The sequence below is a fragment of the Arvicanthis niloticus genome, chromosome 20 (assembly GCF_011762505.2).
Source record: "Arvicanthis niloticus isolate mArvNil1 chromosome 20, mArvNil1.pat.X, whole genome shotgun sequence".
Lineage (NCBI taxonomy): Eukaryota > Metazoa > Chordata > Mammalia > Rodentia > Muridae > Arvicanthis > Arvicanthis niloticus.
Window position 1 is genome coordinate 2,901,454 of NC_047677.1, and position 21,451 is coordinate 2,922,904.

General features: G+C 37.8%; 1 protein-coding gene and 1 pseudogene across 4 annotated transcripts in view; one reads left to right on the forward strand and one right to left on the reverse strand.

Moving 5' to 3' along the window:
• Positions 1–15,500, forward strand: part of Tbc1d32 (TBC1 domain family member 32) — a 210,303-nt gene extending 194,803 nt beyond the window's left edge. For all 4 annotated transcript variants that reach the window (XM_076917034.1, XM_076917033.1, XM_034524089.2 and 1 more), the window contains 2 exons: positions 1,419–1,607; positions 12,006–15,500. In XM_076917034.1, the coding sequence (XP_076773149.1) occupies positions 1,419–1,607; positions 12,006–12,125 (309 nt within the window). In that variant the 3' untranslated portion in view covers positions 12,126–15,500. The remainder of the gene's footprint in view (positions 1–1,418; positions 1,608–12,005) is intronic.
• Positions 15,501–20,687: 5,187 nt separating this feature from the next.
• Positions 20,688–21,179, reverse strand: LOC117724670 (triosephosphate isomerase-like; annotated as a pseudogene).
• Between the last annotated feature and the right edge of the window lie 272 nt (positions 21,180–21,451).

Sequence of the window (21,451 nt, forward strand, 5' to 3'; positions counted from 1 at the left end):
TCTCTTGTAAGAAAAGATTTGGACACGGACAAGTCTGTTATCAACATGTTAGAAAGAGATGGTTCTGAAGAAACCAGCCCCACTAATACCTTCCCCGTAGCTTTCCCTAGAAAAATAAGAAAGTTATTTCTTTTCCCTGCCTAATTTTTGCTTCTTTGGTATGGTGGGACTAGCAAAGTAACATATGTTAGCCATAGGCAAGCAGATTTGGCATGCAAAAAGAAATAAGAGGTAGAAAATGCACCTTTTAGAATTTAAGAATAAAGTTCCCAAAGGACATGGAGTTAGGAAAAAACAAAAAAAGAACTGGTATATCTGTATCCTTAATACACATGTTAAGTTGAGATAAACCACCATATCTGCATGCGTTCTCCTCCCAAGCTCTGCTCTTAGCCCTGGGAACTAAGGAGCCTGTGGCCTTGAACCTGTATTACTTAGTCCCTGCCTACATCCAGCCATGCTGTTCTCTGCATATGTCTTCCCTTGGGACATGTCTGTCTTGTTGTACACATTTATCCTTGTATAAAAATAACATAAGACACACTGAGTCAAGGCTTACCCTGATATTTATTTGAACTTGACTACATTCACAATGACATTATTTCTAAAAAAGGTCAAATTCTGAGGTACCAAACATTAAGACCTTTGCTGATTTAGTGGGGCTTGGTTAATATGTGTCTTGGTTGGGCCTTCTATTGCTGTGAACATACACTAAGACCACAGCAACTTTTATAAAGGAAAACGTTTAATTGGGAACTGGTTTACAGTTTAGAGGTTTAGTCCATTATGATCATGGTGGGAAGCATGGTCACATGCAGGTGGACATGGTGCTAGAGAAGTAGCTAAGAGTACTACATCTGGATCAGCAGGCAATAGGAAGAGAGAGTGCCACTGGGGTTGGCTTGAGCATCTAACATCTCTGTGTTAGCTCCCAGTTTATATGTACTTTGATTGTGTTTGGTTTAAATTGTCCTCTGCAAGAGTTCATTTGCACTAATATAAAATTTTGCAGTCTGTCATCTGCATAATTACTCATCTGTGATTACAGGTGGATCTGAAAAAACTAACATCTCTGAACTCAGGTAGCCTCATAGCGTTAGTTAGTGGAGGGTAGACTGGTGTTTTGGGTAAGAGGAAGACAATATTTGTCAGATGAGCTTGAATACCAGCAGGAGCATGAGCAGGGCAGACAGCATCAGGTCCTTAGTCCTGAATCAGGATACCATGAATCTTCTTACCCATGCAGCAAACAAACAAAAAAAAAATCACTTTTTTAGGTCACTAGGTAGAATGTCTTTCTATTTTGATTCAACGTGGGACTTTTTAATCGTTTTATATATTATTGGTTACTACTTTTTAATAAGCGAGTGTGGCTTTTAATTTATTTTAACTAAACTTTTTTCTTTCTTTTCTTTAAGATTTGCCTGCAGTGGATAACTCAGTGTTTTTGGAATTACTTAGATTGGATAGAAATATGTCATTATATTGCTACTTGTGTTGTCCTTGGTCCTGACTACCAAGTGTACGTCTGCATAGCCATTCTCAAACATCTGCAGCGAGACATTCTCCAGCACACCCAGACTCAAGATCTGCAAGTCTTTCTCAAAGTAAGTATGATCATGTCTATGGGAAAAAGTTTCTTTTTTTTTTTTATAAAATAATCACGAATTTGGAACATTTCATTGTGGTCTTAGTCATTTTTTTTTCCTGTCGCTGTGATAAAACACCATTACCAAAACAGTTTATAGAAGAAAGCGTTTAATTTGGGGCTCACAGTTTCAGAGAGTTAGGGTCAATGACCCTGATGGCAGGGAGTATAGTTGTAGGTAGGCATGGCACTGCAGTAATAAGTAAGAGCCTACATCTTTATCCAGAAGCAGGAAGCAGAGAGCTAACTGGAAATGGACACGCCATATTTTCTAATCCTTCCCAAACAGTTCCGCCAAGTAGGAACCAATCATTCAAAGGCGTGAGCCTATGGAAGCCATTCTCAGTCCAACCACCACAGTTGCCAAAAATCAAGATCCGGATTCCCAAATCTACTCTGAGTGGGAGATCTGGTTGCTTCATTTTCAAGATGAGGATGGAGTTAAGTTGCCTAAACTCTATACTGTTAGAGATGGATCCAAAGCTTCAGTTAACCAACTTAACTGAAAAATATTGTTGCATCATGTTTGATCAGTGATCAGTTTGTTAGTTCAATACTTTTATACTTGTTAAAAGTTAATGTTTCAGATTTTTTCCATTTTTTATTATGTTTTCATGAAATATTCTTTGATAGCACTCGTAAGAATGGAATATTTGATAGTATCTTTAAACAAAATAGTTTTTGCTTACTTCCTAAATCACAATGTAATACATTTGAAGTTTGGGAGATAAGCAGGCATGCCATGTAAATACAGTGCTATATGGGGTTATTGTTGGGGATGTTAGAAATCATAGTGCTTAATGTTGCAATCATAATTGAGTTTGGCAAGTTCTTTTGTTGCTGTTCATCTCCCCATCCATCCCACTGTGACACAACCACATCCATTCACCAAAAAGAGAGTATATCTTTTACTAGGTGAAGGAATTTTGTTTTAGTAATTAGTGTTATTCTTTGTTGTTTGGTATTTGTTGGCATTAGTTTCCATTTTTGAGATGATGTCATCAGTCACATGAGACTGCCAGCCAATCATTTTTGCTTAATACATTTTGAATTAAAAACACCTTAAATTATAAACATCAATAGAATTATAGTCAAGGATCTTTATTAATAAAAATGTTCAACAAAGCAATGGTTATACATGTAAGAGGAACACTAACACAGAGCCACAAATGAGTTATCTGAGGCGATCCAGAGAAAAAGCCATTCGAGCACAGGGGCTATGAAGACAATAAAGGCCTCATACTCAGTTGGGGCCATTTGGTCAGCTGGGTGTGATGACCAGGTACCAGAGTTTTAGGGTAAAAAATTTGTCTATATTCTTATCTAAATTTCCCCTAACACATAGTTCTCTATGAGTTTACTTTATTATATAAATTTTATTGATATCTGAGATTGTGTTTCTGTTTATCATTTCCAGCATATCCTTTGGCTTTAAAAGAACTGTGATGTGCTCTGTTCAATATTTTCTCAATAAATATTTGATGAAAAAATAAGTAGAAAATTCTATTAGGTGAGTTTTATTTCTACTGAGCAACAAACATTGTTAAGGTTCTGAGATAGTTCCTACTGTCATCCTTGTTAGATGAATGCCTTTACACACCTGTCTCTAGTTAATGTTGGTGACTGTGGTAGTAGCATCATACTCTGGTCAGTGTTGATGACTACAGTAATACTGTTTTTAAGAAAATCTCAAACATTCCATTTAAGCAATAAAGGCTCAGAAGCCAGATGTTGTGATGAAAGCCTGCTAATTAAGAGAGTTAGAGAAAGCATGCAACTGACCTTCCTCCTCAGCCAACATGCCAAAAAAGCTCTCCTTCACACTGTCTCAAAAAACCCTCAAATTGAACGTCCCTCCCTGTGCATCCTACTTCCTGTGCTTCTCTCTATCCATCCTCCTATCTTCTTACTCTATTGTTTTTTTTCTGATGTTCCCTCTCTGTCAACTGGTTGCTTGCTCCACCTCCTGACCTACGGTTGACTTTATTTAATACTGTTTACAATAACCAGATAGCTCTTGAATTGAAGAGTGTCCTAGGGCTGAGTCATACCACAACAACAAACAAGTTTTTCCTGAAAGTAATACAGTCTTGGCGTTCACAGTGTGATCACATATTCTGCAACATAGCAGTGTCGTTTTTTTCTGGTTAAAGTTGGTGACTACTGCAATGTCATCTTTGCTCAGTTGCCAAGAAAAGTTTTAATAGGGTTTAAAAATAATGACCAATAAACTCCATTGTGTGCTGGGTGCAGTGCTGTCAGTTTAACCTACAGGATTTAAATGAGCTGGAAAGTTTATCTTTTAATTCCTATTTAAATTACTAGAATTTGAATTGAGTTGGTTAAATCCAAGCTAAGACCTGTTGGGATGGAATTAACTTTAGCATGTGTCCTAGAGCTGACCTTTCTTTTAAATTTTTTTATTTGCAGTTTTCTGAGAGACTGGCAAAAGATTTTCTGGAGGATTCTGTGATTTTATTCTTGTTTAACTTTCTATGTATGGTTCTCAAAAGCCTGCCCCCCTCTTTTTCCTTGCAGGAAATTTTGGTATAGTTTACTTGAATGCATACATATGGGTATATACTATTTAGCCTCCATTAAGACCTATAATAGTATCTTGTCTGCAAAATATGTGACCATATGTGCAAAACTTTTCATAGTTAACTGCATGTAGTCACATATAGAAACATGCAGCATAGACTTGTTGAAGGGGAGAAAACACGTATCAACATCTCTCCTTACGATGAGAAGTCAGAGCTATGATAATATCCCTTAGATTGACAACTCCAGCATTTTTTTCCTTGGTTTGTCTGTCTGCTGATACTACTTCTGAGAGGAAAGAGGTTGAATTAAACAACTGTGAACTTTTCTTTTATAAATAATTCCTGTTTAATCTATGAAATCTAATGAGAAGGTGAAGAGATGGCTCAGTGTGATGGCAACTAAAAACCTACTTTCACCACCCCCTCCCCCAACCAGGAAACCCTCATGGTAGGAGAGAACTGGCTCCTGCAGTTGCCCTCTGATGCAGATGCTGTTTTACATAGGCACACAGAAAAGACATGCATAGACATTTCATTAAGAAGTTCATTAAGGAATAAAAAGACGATGATTCATTGTGTAAGAATAACTGGAACGAGGATTTGCCCGTTAGAAACATCCTGAGTTTCAGTTACTACGGCATGAGTAAATTAGTGTTTAGAGGACTGAAAACCTCCGTTGTGTTTACTAACCTTTCAGTCATTACCAGCTTTCCTGAGAACCTCTAGAAAGCTAGATATGTTCCCAACTTAAATTGCACATATCGATTGAAAATGAGAAAGTGTCATGACCAAGCCTGCTTTGCTAGTGAAAGTCTGTGTGAGATGTTCTCCATAGAGACAATACCAGCCCATTGCTATTCACTTTAGGTTAAGCTCAGGATTTTAAATAAGACCATTGAGCGTCTAGATCCCTTGCCTGCATTTCTAACAGCCCACTGAAGAGTGTTTAATGTTCTGAATCACTGAACAGGAAAGACAAGTAGAGGTGGCTTAAATTAGTCAGTGGGGAGCACCACTAATTGTCAGCCCCAGTTCACTGAGGGAGCATAGGAGTTGTATGGAGAATGCAGTTGGATGGGGTTGGATGGATTCTTGATTTTCCTGTTCTCATTATACCATTAAGATATCAGAGTCAGAAAATGTCACGGATATGGCCTGATATAAGCCAGTGTCTATGTTTTGTTGTTGCTTTGGTTTTTAACTTTTTATTTTAATTAATTTATTTATTTATTTATTTATTTATTTATTTTTAAGAAAGTGCCATACTACGTAGTCCTGCCTGACATAGAACTGGCTAGATAGATCAGGCTGGCCTTGAGCGCTAAGAGATTAAAGGCATGCACCACCAAGCCTGGCCTGTTTTGTTTTGTACAGTATCCTTATAGACAACAGTAGAATGTGACCTGGCTAATGGAATAGAGTGTTATCCTCACACTTTAGTGAGACACCTTTTGAAGCTATAATGAAGCATGCAAGCTTAAACCTGAGACTAGGTATAACAGATTTGCTTCATGTATTTTATTTCTTAATTACTAACTTTTCTCCTTGGGTTGCTAGGAAATATGAAAAATTGTTTTTATCTTCAGCATCCAATGAAAGTCTGTGGCTACCACAGTTTCAGAGAGAAAAGCATTCAACAAAATTAATGCTTTAAAAATGTTTTAGTGAACTAGAAAAATCCAAACCATTTTTATTTCAGAAAATTTTGATTAGTGGACTTCTATGTAACTGGACTATTAAACAACATATCTAATATACATAGATTCATTGTAAACTTGTCATATCTATACACATAGATTCATTGGAAGCTTTGTTTGTAGGGCTTTACAGGGGAAGTCTGAGTGTCTCAAGGACTGGACTGGCCTATAACTTCCTCTCCCACATGCTTATAGGCTGGCAGAGATTGTTAGCATTCATCTGTCTGTGCACCCAGGGGACAAACTTCACCCAAATGCCAGGCCTAGGGAAAGACTGCATTCCACTGGAAACCAGGCTGTGAAAGTTCAGAATGCTTAATTAATATTCCTCCAGTGAATCCTGCATATTATGGAAAATTAATTTATAATTATGAGAAAAATCAGATTGATTTCAACCCAATCAGTAAATTGTTGAGAGGGAATTTTTGTTGATGGCTATTGCAGCTGCTGTTATCAGAAGGTAATGACAGAGTAGAAAATGGAGATCAGACAGAGGAAAACTGATTAAGTGCTAAGCTTTAGAAGAAAAAAGGGCACCTATTATTAACAAAGTTCACCCCAGGGAATAAATAAAGCAGGCCTAGTATAGCATCGGCTGTATTTTCAGATGTTGGCTACATTGCTCTCTGTCACTTGAAAACACACTCTTTATGTCTCCCTCATCATGTTAGCAGTGCCTTTGTCCACTGACCCATCTCCATAGCTCCCTGGGCATATAGTTTTCATAATAAATATTTCAGCTGAAGAAAACACTTCTTAAATGCTTTTATGAGATTTGGTATTATTGCAAATCATTTAAGTAATTGTTAAATTTTACAGTTTTAGTAAATCAACTATCTTCCACTTAAACCTTTTCCTTTATAAATTAGTTTTTTTTTTAATTGCTACTTAAAAGTCACTATAACCTTGCAAACACAAATAGTCAAATGTTTGGGAGTGAATAGACTCAGTCATAAAATCATAAAACCAAGGAAGGTAGCCCATGTCAGCACAATGAACTTTCTTTACCTTATGTCTACGTCACAGTAAATCAAAATATCAAGCTTAATGGTCTTGTGGTTGCTGAAAAAAATTTGGAAATTATAATATATACAAAGTACTTTTAAAAGTATAGGTATAATTTTCCATTCCTCATAGGCATATCCCTGAGGATCTGTGAGAAAAGACCATGAAGTCTGAGTATCTGGGATAGGTAGTTCCCTTACATTCTTGACAAGGAGTTGACGAGCAAAACCCAGAGTCAGTAATTGTAGGAGGAGCTAAGGTGGGAGGAGTAAAGAGAGATAGACGAGGAGGAAGGGAGGAAGAGGAGAAGGAAGAAGAGAAGCTAGAGGGAAGAGAACGAGAGAGGGGGACATGGAGGCTGATGTTTGTTCACTTGTCTGTAGCAGTCAAAGGTAGTTGTTATATCTAGGTTGGGTATTGGGTTACATCTCTGATTGTATAGGCATCTTGTTATTGATCATTACCAAATATATAAAACCTTTGGATAATTTAAGCATTAGAGTCTCATTTTTTTTACTGGGCCCACATGTTTGGGTAGATGGTCTGGGCAATGCCCAGCCTTGCAGAGACAGTGTGGAAGATTGGCAGAGCCATCTCCCATGCTGGCGTCTCATAGGTGACAGGGCTGGTGTTTCTGGCTGGCTGTTTCTAGCTGCTGTGCACACATGGCCTCTTGGCCTCGGAACATGGTGTCTGATCTAGGCAGAGATGCTGCAGCCTAGACAGTCGGCTTGACTGGCGGCTGTTTTTAAATAATTTTACAAGTAACCATCCTGTATCACCCTCACTTCTCCCTCAGTCTTTTGTGCTCAGGGCAGGGTATCCCAGCCATTTCAAAACTGTCAGAAAACAACACTGATGCTTTAAATGCTTTTGAATGTGAGGCATGGACAGAGGATTGGAGGTATTATCTATTTATTTTTTAACTTATTCCACTACTTACTGCATAGCAACAGTATCCCAAGCATTGTAGTAGTCACATGATACAGTGTCCATAAATTGTTCTAGTAAAAACAGTCTAAGTAGACTAATATTTCTGACATTATACTTATTAAAGGACACCGACGTGGTGAGGGAGACATTGTTTGAGATACTCAAAAAGTTAACAAGAGTCCTGTATGTCTTAAATGAAAAACCTTATAAAGATCTCTGGGCGAGAAGTGTTCATAAAAGCAGAGAGAGAGAGAGAGAGAGAGAGAGAGAGAGAGAGAGAGAGAGAGAGAGAGCGAGGGAGGGAGGGAGGAGAGAGGAGCTGCAAAGCTCAGGGGCAGGAATTAGCTAAGCCTTCTTAGAGCAGAGGTTCTCAACCTTCCTAACACTGCAGCCCTTTAAAACAGTTCATCTTGTGGTAACTCACAACTATTTTTGTTGCTACTTTGCAACTGTAATTTTGCTACTGACGTGACTTCATAATATAGATATCTGATATGCAGGCTATCTGATATGTTCGTCACCACCCACAGGTTATGAACCACTGCTTTAGAGGGTCAGGAGAAGCATTGTGGACAGAACAAGGTGAGGCTATAAGCGTGGCAGGAAACCACAGAAGGCCTCGTGCTTTGATAAGACTTTCAGGTTTTAGAATATATCATCCACAGAGCAACCCTGTCACTGCAGTTCCCATTGGCGCATGTAAAATCAATATTTAAAGTCAATAAACTTGCATAAGTTCATAATTTATAAATTAGTATGGTAAAGTTTTGAAACATTATTGGCTGAATCTAAATCCTATCTTCCTATATTAAATCAAATTGTCCTTGACAACTATATGGCTACCTTTTAAATAATATTCTAAGTTCATTGGGCCCTGATCAAATGTTTTAAACTGTAAAAAGAACTTAGAATTAAAGTTTTGTATTTCAAGAAAAGAAGGAAAGGAAAGAAGGAAGCTGTGTGTACATCATACCGTGTAATAACATGCACAGAGCTATAGTTAAGAATGGTTATTTCTAATGCTTTTTTGGTAATTCAACATCTAAAATGCAGAATTAATAACAAATCATTAATTTAAAGAAAATTGATTAGCTAGTAATTAGGTATAATATGAAATGTAACATCCTTTCAGTGAACATCCTAGCCCAAATTTAAATTATTGCAGTATAACCTATTAAAGTATTTTCTTGAGGAACTATTTCAACTATTGTTACAAAACTGGTTAATGTCACTATACTTTACATAATTCCCTGTTCACAGAACAGAGTGATTCCAGTGTACTTAGATCTGCCAATGAATGTAATGAAGGAATACTTCAAGGAAATGGTTAATTAGTACTTAAACAATAGCCTAGCAATCTAAATGGTCATAATGTCAAGTAATGACAAGAGTACCCCCAGGAAAAGCATTAAAGAATGTTTAGGATGAAATGGAAAATATTCTGCTTTAAAGATAAAGTGAAAATTTGGTACCTTAAAATTTGTTTAGAAATAAAATCTCCTGCAAAATTTTAAAAAAGAACAATACCGTTTAAAATGTATATTTAAATCTTCTATTTATAAAATTAGACCTCAGTAAACTTGTATGCCGTAATTATGAACATATCTTCAGTGTAGTTACAAGAATATTTCTTTTAACTGTAAAATTAATATCTAAAAGTAGAGCCACCTTTTTAAAAATATATATTTTAAAGAAAAAATATATTTAAGCCAAGTGTTAACTGTGGCTTCCATAGGTACTTTTATGTTTAAAGGAAAGCAGAACAATAATTAAAAGATGTAAAGTCATTTTGATTCTTTTTTGGCCAGGAATGTATTATTAGAGCTATTGTTCAAGCACTGTTCCATTCCATTGTAATTTCAGTCTAATGAATAATAGCTTTTATTTGACAATCATGAATGCAGTAGGAAGCAGTTCTCACAGTGTTGGATCTTCTCTGTTAGGAACGATGTTACTGGAGTTGCCTTCCAACTTAGGGATATTATGAGTGTAGAAACGATCAAAGCCAAGTCACATATAACTTAAAGAAAACGGGTAAATCCATAAGAGTTCTGTACTTACAACAATAGCTATTTAAGGTGAATTCTAGTCCACTGAGATTGGGCTCACTTTGATCCTTTCCCACCTTGTCAACAAGTACTTTTGATAGACAAAATTTGCGAAGACCTACTATTGGGCCATTAATCAAGTGAACATCTTTTTGTCTCTTGTTTTCTTTGAGACAGGTGCTCAATGTGTTTCCCAGGTGGCTTTGAATGTACTCTCTCTCCTCTTGCTACAGTCTGTGAAGGGCAAAGATAACAGATGTGTGCCACCATATCCAGTTGAACATCTTCTCTCTGGTTCAGTGTGTGCCGGGTAGTTCTATGTCAACTTGATATAAGCCAGAGTCACTTGAGAGGACGGAAGCATAATTAAGAAAGTGCTTCCGTGAGATCAGGTTGTAGGCAAACCTTTAGGGAATTTTCTTAATTAGTGGTAGATGGGGGAGGGGCAGCCCACTGTGGGTGCTGCCATCCCTTGGCTCATGGTTGTGAGTTCTATAAGAAAGCAGGCCGAGCAAGCTATGAGGCACAAGCCAGTAAGTAGCACCCACCTCCCATGGCCTCTGCATCACGCCCTGCCTCCGGATTTCTGCCCTGTTTCAGTTCCTGTCCTGATTTTCTTTGCTGATGGACAGTTCTCTGGAAGTGTAAGCCAAATAAATCCTTTCCCAAGTTGTTTTGCTCATGATGCTTTGTCACAGCAATGGTGACCTTCAGAGAAGTCGCAGGTATTAATCTGAAAGCATGCTTTGTACAATGGCTGGTAACAGTCTAGATGCCATCCTTATCTTCCTTACCTTCCTGTCTCATGTGCATAACCAAGGGCTTGTGCATACTGGTAGGATGCATGAGTGGACAGTGGGAGAACTGATGAAACAGTATCCTTTACCTTAAAATTAAAAGTAGAGTTTAAAGGTTTTCCTTGGGTGGTATTTGCCATAGCCTTAACCGTGGATGTCAACTGTAAATGTTCAGTTTCTTTAGCTGTCAACTTTTGTTGATCAGCAATAGTTTTTTAGATTGTACCTTGTCTTAAAACTATGTGGATTTTAAGTAACACGTGGCACAATAATAAAATTCTTCATGACTATTTGCTGTGAATTACTTATGTATATATGAGGTTTCATATACATATGATATTAATATATAATATACATAACATATAATATATAATATAATAAGTATTATAAGTATTATATATACATATATATAATATGTATTACATATACATATATATAATATGAATTCTTTTGAGGCTTTTAAACTTATCCTTTATGTAAAAAGTTGCATGTATTTCCAGCTGTCTTACATGGGCGTCTCTTTTCTATCACCGCTAGCAAGCCATCTGGTGTGACACGCATTGCCTTTTATCCTTTCGGCCTGCTTTTCTGTATATGTTATACAATTTTTTGGCTTTCAACAATAAACTGGTGAAAAACATGAATTGCCACCAAATTTTATAACCTCAAAAGCTAACATCGTTATGCTGAATTGAGCATAACCATTCTGAAGGTTTTCTTAAAACCTTTCAGGTAGATACTACATTAGATAATATTTGAGTGTGCTGAAAGACATAGTCAACACCTAACCCCCAAAGACTCTAAAATTCTAAATGTTCATGCTCTTTATTCTTGAGTGCCTCGTTTTGGACACTAACCATTAAAAGTACAAATGAACATCCGCATGCCCAGCGCCAGCATCATGAACCGCACTCTGATGGAGGTTTTTATGAGCAGTGGCTATGGCTCAGATATTGTTTGCAACATCACAACGTCCTTTGGTGGATACAGTTCAGGACCTTTACTCGTCACATACTTACTATTGAAACATGGGTAAAATATCAGGAAGATTTCATCATTTAAGAGTTTAGGTTTTGTTGCTGCAACCGCTGCTGTTATTAGCTGTAAGGCATGTTTGTGTTTTAAAAGACCCTTGCTCCCCATGGCCATGACATTCCTGACAGATAGACATAGCTCCCTAAATGAAAAGCAATGTTGCATTTTTACCTGCTATGTAAACTGCCCCACCATCTGTAGCTGAACACAAATGATACTACAGCTATTTAAACATTGTTCATTTGGAATTGTGTGTCTTTCTCTAAATAAATGAATTTCCCTTCCCATTTTCCTGTCAGGAAGAAGCACTGCGTGGGTTTCGAGTGAGCAACTATTTTGAATACATGGAGGTTTTGGAGCAAAACTACCGACCAGTGCTGCTGCGAGACATGCGCAGCATCCGCGTGCAGAGCGCATAGATCAGGATGCGCATGTGCAGCATCCGCGTGCGGAGCGCATAGATCAGGATGAGCACGCTCAAATTTTATGCTCTATTCATTTGTAAAGGAGACAGACAACTTGATGATGTTCTGTGTACATCTGTAAGATGCTCTGTGTGTCCATGCTCTGTAAATTGGCACTGCGGGGTTTGAAACAGAATATATTTGTGTTGCTCTTTGCTCAGCGTGTGAAATGAAGTGAGTTCATTTGTGATGTCCCTTGTTCTTAAAATTTTTAGGATCAGTTCCAGGTTATAGTTTTTATTTTATGTTTGGCTTACAAAGGGATCAAAGACATTAAAGTAGAACCTAAACATTTGAAACTACTAGAAGAAAAACTCTTGAAAATATGAACATAGCCAATGGCTTCTGAGTAAAATCCCAATAGCTAAGGAAATAAAAGCAAGCATAGACAGATTGCACAATGTACTTGCATAGTAAAAGAAAGGGAAGCTAGGGTATAAGCCACAGAAAATCCTAGGCAATTATTCACCCGTTAAAGGGATAAGATTTAGAACATATGTTGAACTTAGTTAATTACAGAATTGTAAAAGAGCAAAAAGACTGCAGTCAACAAATGGCCAAGGGAGGGAGGGAGCAGACCCTTCAAATGATGGCGTATCCATGGAAAACAAGAGCATAAAGAGAGGCTCTTTACCTTTATCCACCTGGAGAATGCCCATAACTACTTTACCTCATCAAAATGGCCATCACCAAGAAAATCAGTGCAGTCAGGACTGGTGCAGGGAGGGAGCTTAGGAATTGCTAGTGGCTATGTAAATTCATTTAGCTAATCGGTGTGGAGGTTCCTCAAAAAGCTAAAACGTGACCTAGCCATACAACTTGCATGATATAAATAAATACATAAATGCCAAGTGACAATGGAGATCCCTGCACATATTTGTTTATCATGACACTACTCACAATACTCAGGTTATGGAATATGCCAAAGTATTCATGGCATGTGACCACAATAGGGATTTACTTGGCCACAAGAATGAAATGAAGCACCTGCAGGAAATTAGAATGGGACATCATGTTGGGTGATAAAAGCCAGACACCTAAAGATATGTACACATGTTTTATCTCCTTCGTGGACACTGGAGGTGGTGCATTATAATAAAAAAATAAGCAGTGGGAAAGGTGCAGGGATTCTAAGGATGTAGTGGAGGTCTGGCTCAGTGGGTAAAGGCACTTGCCTCCAAGCCTGACAGTTTGGTGTCAACCCCTCACACCCATGTGGTCAAAAAAGGACTCTCAAGACCTACTCTCTGACTTCCAAATGCACACTATAGATGTGCCTGGAACTGTGAAGTAAAATGTTTTTAAAAATAAAGGAGTAATGTGAGACACAAAGAAGCAAAGTATATTGTATGTGTGTTGGGAATGTCATACTGAAACCCTTTATACGATTAATACAGTTTTTAAATTAAATGTCCCAGCACCTATATCCTTTCTACTGTGGTAATATTTTTTCTAATGCTATTGGGAGGAAGAAGCAATATTTTTCTAAAGAAGAAATGAAGGAAAGAAGGAAGGAGGAGGAATGGAAGGGATGAGAAGGAACAAAACTCTGAGTACTAGAAAGAGTATAGAGACATGGAACAAAAGCCAGTTGTCTTCATTTTTGTGACATTACTGAGGGAAGAACACAGACAACAACCCGATTGCTTATTTCTCCCATGGAGAAACAAAGGATCCTACCAGGACATTGTCCTCACATTTGATGGTCTTTCTAAGAGGCACTTTTCATATTGATATCAATTTCTATTTTTCATTTGAAATATAAAACTCACATGGTTCATTTAGAAGACAGATTGGCTCCCTTGTGCTGATAAACATTCTGCTGTTTCTTGGCATTTCTTGGTGATTTGATTTGTGCTGGACTCAAAAACATTAAGAAGAATAGATTTCTAAATTGAAGTGATCCACACTGTGTTTTATTTAGACAGAACTCTGTGCCCATAAGATTAACATGTAAGGGCCTGTTTTTGTCCTTTTTAAAAAATAACTTTCCATTTACTGTTTAAAAGCCAATACTCTAATATGCTATTAATTTACCAATTTCAGTTTTGAAAAAATTATATTGATTATTGTGTGTTCTTACCTTATATAACCATAACCATACATTTTAAATTAATACTACTTTTTCTCTCTTCTACCAAAATGAGCCAGGCCCAAATTTATTTTTGTCAGCATTGGAGGCAACTGGTTCTGTACAATTTTGAATTTAGGGACATTTAGGCATTTGAAATATGATTCTTCCCAAATCAGTTTCTGTACTGTCCATGCCAACAGTAGCTTTCCAGTAATAGTGTAGTTAAAGGGCATTGTAAATTGGAGGAAGGTAAATTGAGCAAGTTAATTAGATTCAGTGCACATCTGGCTCCTAGCAAGTGAGTGACGTGGGTGATGACCCCAACAAGTTCTCGGTCTGCAGAGCACCTCTGTGGAGCCGGAGTGCATGCTGAGGGTTCCAATGCCCTGTGTTCTCGAGTGATGGATGCTCTTAGTGCTAAGAGGCCAGAACCTTTTCTCATGGGGAAGCTCTTGCAGAGAAATATATACATCATCAGTGATGCATGGCGTTTATTGGAAATTCAGGAAACATCTATAGCATGACAATTACATCTTGCAAAAAGTGATGTCATCTGATTCAGATTTTGTTTTTGATAAATTAGAAACTAGACATAGTGGTTCATACTGGTGATCCCAGCACTCGAGAAACAACAGTGTCTTCCATCAATGCAAGGTACGGGCCAAGTAGGACTTCATAGTAAAACCCCATATCAAAAAAAAAAAAAAAAAAAAAAAAAGAAAAGAAAAAAAGAAAGAAAGAAAGAAAGAAAGAGAAAATAAATAAAAATAATAGATTAGTAAGTAAAAAATAAAGTAATAAGAGTGGTCAAGATGTCTCAACAGATAAAGATGTCTACTGTCAAGCCTAATAGCTGGAGTTTGATGCCTATGAGCTACACAGCAGCAGAAGAACACCACCTTCCACAAGTTGCCCCTCACCCTCCACACCTGTCCTCAACCCAAACCAATGTAATATTTAAAAAATAAAATTAAAATCAAGAAACCAAAAACAATCCAAAATTAAAAATAAAGAACAAATATCTTAGGAAAAATGGCTTACATTGGTTTCATGGAAGAAATCATAAAATACAGTTTTTGCGGCTACCCTTGTGATTTGTAATTCTGTTTTAAGAATAATGGCCTTAAAGAATACTGTCCTGCCTCCACGGTGTAATTAACATGTGAGTTCTTGGACCAGATTTTGTCTCTTATTTGTGAAGAACCAATTCATATATTTTACAGAATATAAAGATAAATAAAATTTTATGAGATAAACTATCTTGTGAGAACATTATTCATATGTAAATCTGTGACCATCTGTTTTCAAATTTTTATATTCAGTGGATAGAACCACAATAGCTCAGCGGTTGAGTGCTTTCTAGGCTGCAAAAGGATGCAGACTCCACCTCCAGCACTTCAGAACATAACACTTGTAGTTTGGAGTCTCATGATATTTAAATGTCTAAAGTATCTGTTAAGATATTATACTATAACTCTCAGGAAAGTATTTAAACTTCATTTAACTAGTCTGTTTAAATCTCATTAGTGAGTAATATGGTGTTTCTGTTTGACTTTCTGTTTTCCAGCTGTTAAAGAGGTTTATTTCATTGTTCATTTAAATAGTCAGCTTAAGCACTACACATGGATATATTTTAAAAATATAAGATGGGGGCCGGAGAAATGGCTCAGCAGTTAGGAGCACTGGGTCTTGCAGAGGAGACAGGTTTGGTTCCCAGTAGCCACCTGGCAGCTTGCAACCATCTGTAACTCCAGTTCTGTGGGATCCTTCTGACCTCCACTGCCACTAGGCACACACATGGTGCCTGTAGACAACACACCCATATGTGATAAGGTTTTAGAAATAAATCTGAAGTTTTTAACTCATAAGACAAGTGAGAGATCACACTACTACTCAGAGATTACCATCCTCATGGATTACTGTTCAGTTATGCTATTAGTAAATCATATCTTAAAATTAAGCATACAATATTTATAATCACAAGCAAAATTTTTCAATCCTATTTTCCAGAAATTCTAGCTTAGTACTGTGCACATCCTACAGTATGAGGAATGAAATATCCACATGGTTCTGAATTATAAAACAGACACAATTAGAATATTAAGTTTCCTGGTATTATTTAGATAAGACCTTAATAGATGGCTTAGCAGTTAAGGGGACTTGCTGCTCTCACAGTGTACCTGAGTTCTGTTCCCAACACTTGCATCAGGTGAATTACAAGCATCTGTAACTCCAGCTCCATGGGATCTCACATACACAAGCAGCAGACATATACATAAATAAAACTAAAGCTTAAAAAATAGACCAGATCTCTCTAAAGAACTGACCTATGTTTTTGACAAACACATTTTTATTCATGTATTATGTGATATATTGCTAATATAGTGGTAACTCATTTGATTCTATGAAATCACATTTGTAACTAAAACATACATGTGTAAGAATTCTCATTCCATGTGAATATGCACATATGTTGGCATTATCTGGACTATATTCATGCGTCTGAAAGACTGATGGAAAAGACCCTGGAAACCCAGTCATGATTCAGAAACCATATGACTTTTGAAATAGAGCATTGTACAAATATGTGCTTCTCTCCTATGGAAACTTACAGGGATTGAATTTGTATAGACTCTTTCCAGATACCATCCTGAAGCAGCCAGTTATGTGATCTACATGAAGTGGCTGTCACCGGGTGGTGGTGGCGCACACCTTTAATCCCAGCACTTGGGAGGCAGAGGCAGGTGGATTTCTGAGTTCGAGGCCAGCCTGGTCTACAGAGTGAGTTCCAGGACAGCCAGGGCTACACAGAGAAACCCTGTCTCGAAAAACCAAAAAAAAAAAAAAAAAAAAAATGAAGTGGCTGTCACCGTGGAAAATTTGAGCATCCAATGGGTCAAGATTTCTGTTAGCACAATATTGTTACAGATTCTTAAATCATTTTTGCTAATTCCAGTCCAAGTATCCTTTGTTCTATATGATAATCAAGACAAAGCGAGCACAGTACAGACTACTGGTCAACCCCAGTGTACCTTTACTCATTGATACTATTTTCAAATAAACACGCCTTGTGTGGTATATTTGTGGTATTGGAAATGGAATCCACATGGTAGGTAAGCACAAAACCATTGACTACATATCAAATCACAATGTCCTATTTGAACATGATGCCCAGTGTTTATATATTCACTGTGTCTGCTTTTGCACTACAATGGCAGAGTTGATTTGAATATTTGTGACAGCTTGCAAAATAATTTAAGCTTGCAAAGCTTAAAATATTCATTACCTGGTCCTTTACAGAAAAATTGGCCAATGTGGTTTAGAATACTAATTATACATTAAATCCAACTCAGATTGACTTAATAACAGCTTTAGAAATAGAGGAGACCATATAGGATATGCAGTCCAAATCCAATATTTTATATTTTTTAACTCTTTTTTATTAGATATTTTCTTTATTTCCATTTCAAATGTTACTCCCTTTTTTCGGTTCCACCCTGGAAATCCTCTATCACATTCCCCCATCCTCCTGCTTCTATGAGGGTGTTACCCCACCCACCCACCTACCCACTCCTGCTGCCCTGCCCTTGAATTCCCCTACACTGGGGTTTCGAGCCTTTACAGAACCAAGTGCCTCTGCTCCCATTGATGCCTGGCAAAAGATACTATTCAGAAGTGAATAATAGACCTCAAGACCATATGTAAAAGATATCAAATGTGCTGTGTATCTTGAGGGAACCAGTCTTACCTGAATTTAAATCCCAGCTCTGTCATCAACAAGTCACTGAGCCTTGTTTTCTTGTGGATAACATAGCTATGAAATTAGCATCTGCCTCGGGAAGTTATAGTGTGGTACATTTAGTGGTAACAACTTTTTAGAGACACATTATCAATTATATTATAACTTGTTATTGTGTGACTAGAAGGGGATAACAAAGCCTACAACTCAGTTCTTCTGATTTGAATTCAGTAGTCTTCTCATATTATTTAATCATTCATGTGAGCACTCATACTTTCATCAGAACCTTACTATAGATGAGGTATTATTAGGTTTGGTTCTAATGTTTAAACTTATTTTGACTTTTAGAGGAGTAACTGACTTTTTTCCCCTTGCTATAAGCTGACAAAAATTAAATTCCTTGCATGATCTATGGTTGGAGACATATTTTTGTAGATACCCAACTTACCCATATTTCCTTCTTATAAGGCTAACTTCTTTGTATTCTAGATTTAATGATACAGACCTGATCAATGCATAATGGATTATCAATGCATTTTAATTGTTTCATACTTTCCATGGATAAGAAAAATGAATATTTCTTCTATATGTGACATAAATTTTGCTAATGTATTCTTTGTAATAAAATTGAACTATTGGGTTCTCCTTTTCTCCTTGCAGAATATAAAAGGAAGGCATTATTCATTTAGTAGGTGCTTATTTATTTAATATATTTATTTGTATGATGAATTTGAACAGGGTCAGGAAAGTTAGCCTTACATAAACCATGAATTTTCAGCACTAGCTGTATTTTAGCCTTTAAAATCAGTTAATTTCTTTGGCATGTTTCCCACCTTATATTCTGTTGTTGGCAATAGGCCACCACAAAATGCTAAGCACCATGGAGATAATTGGACTGTCATGTTTGTTAATAGAGTGTATTTGAGATACATTGGGGGAGACAGTTATTAAAATGTTGGCTGTTAACGTTGGGTCATTTAGTCCAGTATTTACACGTGGATTTATCATCAGAATACATCTCAGCTGTTTTTTATTGAATACCATTTATATTTAGTCATTTCCTGAAATACCAAAGATCATTTTCAGAACATCTTTCAACTATAGTCTTCATTTTCCAACACCAGATATAATTAAATGTAGCTTCATTGGAAATAAATCATATAATGAAAACCAAAATTATATTTGATCAAGTTATCTGTGTAGCTATCTAATCTTTTCATTTTTCTCTGAGTAGATTCATTAGATTACTGTTTGGTTACTAACAAGAAACTGTTTTTGGTTCTTAAAACCCTTCACTGAAATAAATGATGGGTGTGTCAGAGGCTATGCAATGGTCATCAAGTAGCTTTCTCTTTCTGAATTTCTGTGATATTCTGTGAATATCACAGGTAATTCACGCCACTGAGGTAAGGTGTGGTCCAATCTAGGAGAGAAAGCTGTGTGTAAGCATTTTTCTCATTCCTGTGTGCCCTTGGAACTTGGATCCTTGGGTTTTTGAAGAGCAAAATCATGTTACAGAAAGAAAGAAAGAAAGAAAGAAAGAAAGAAAGAAAGAAAGAGAAAGGAAGAAAGAAAGAGAAAGGAAGAAAGAAAGAGAAAGGAAGGAAGGAAGGAAGGAAGAAAGAAAGAGAAAGGAAGAAAGAAAGAGAAAGGAAGGAAGGAAGGAAGGAAGGAAGGAAGAAAGAAAGAAAGAAAGAAAGAAAGAAAGAAGTCACATAACGTGACTAAAACCATCAGCATTTAATATCTCCTATTTTGTTGTTTTTCCCTGAATAACCTTGCATGAGCCCATATAGCCAAGATTTTAATTTCATGGTGTTTTATTAGATTTTATAGTTCAAGAGCACATGGTTGAGACAAGGCCATCTAGTGCCAATTCAGCTCAGAAAGTCTCAGTTGTATATTTGCCCATTAACAGTTTGCTGAGCATGATGGACAGCATTTGGATAGATTCATGTACTGTCAGGAAGCCTCTGTCTGTAAGTCAACACTGAGACAGTCAGAGACTTGACTAAGATCCCAATCATACCAGTGAACTCAAACTGATCACACAATTGTGTTTCACATGTCCTATAATCTCTCTCTCTCTCTCTCTCTCTCTCTCTCTCTCTCTCTCTCTCTCTCTCTCTCTCTTTCTTTCTCTCTCTCTGTCTCCCTTACATGTAGGATGGTTCACAAACACAATAAAAGGGCTTCGGCACTGTAGGAGAGGGAGTACTCCAGGCCTTTTAGAGTAAGAGGATCGTGGCCTTGATGTATACTGAAATTCAGACCAAAGTCTCTGAATTTCTGCATCATACATCCAGTAGGGCTTGGAAGTGAACCTAGAGCCAAGGCCATCTAAGTGACAGGCCAAAATGACATGAAGCCCACTTCCTGTGCTTCAACCGTGAGTTTCCATCCCAAACCAATTGAAGGTGATTTCACTTGTTAGGGCCCAAAGGGACAGTCAGTTCTACTCCTTCCACTCCTCAGGAAGCCATCTTGGTAACATATTTGATTCCACCCATTGTAAGTGGTAAAGGGATTGGCCTAGTCCCAACCATTATGGTGAGGTATAAAAGACTGAGGAAGGTACAGTGTGGGTTAGGCCACAAGATGGGGGAGATGATGTCATCTGAAGCATGTGACTGGTGGGAGCAGTTACTAAACTTCTGGACAACCTAGTCCAGGCTATGCAGGAAGATAGAAGGATGGGCAGTGCTCATTGTTTGGTGTTGATGATGTTTACAAATTCAGGCTTGAGAGATGCACTGCTCACAAGGAAGTCATCCATGTCAGTCAGACTGGCTAGTCAATTCTTTGCAGGTTGCTCCAGTCGAATAACCTCCATAAATAATCCGTGTGCACTGATACATCCTCTCAGAGACATTGGATTTCAGCCATGCCCAGAGCTTCTAGTGTACTTTCTGGGCCTGTTGAGAAGTTTCAGTCTTACCAGTCTCAATGGCCGACACAGGTTCATAGGCCAGGACCACCTTGTTCCAGTCCTTCACATTATCTGCGAAGACCTTGGTTTCTTGAAAACCACCTTCTCAGTGATGCAGGCGATCACTCCGAGCCCCTCTGCTAAGGCATGGTTCACTTTCTGCCCAATCAACTCATCTGATTCCTCAAAGACAGGCCTTCTTTCTAAGTGCCTCAGCACGACCCAGGTGGCTCCTAAGTCTTTGATCATGCCGGGGCTGACTTCCCCAGTGAAGTGAATGACTTCCCCATTGGTCACTTTGTAGCAGTTCTGGGCAGCTACAGCATTTGGAGAGGGAGAGAAGGAGACAGGGAGACAGGAAGAGAGGGAAAGAGGGAGAGAGGGGGAGAGGGGGAGAGAGGGGGAGAGGGGGAGAGGGGGAGAGGGGGGGAGGGGGAGAGGGGGAGCGGGGGAGAGGGGGAGAGGGGGAGAGGGGGAGAGGGGGAGAGGGGGAGAGGGGGAGAGGGGGAGAGGGGGAGAGGGGGAGAGGGAGAGAGGGA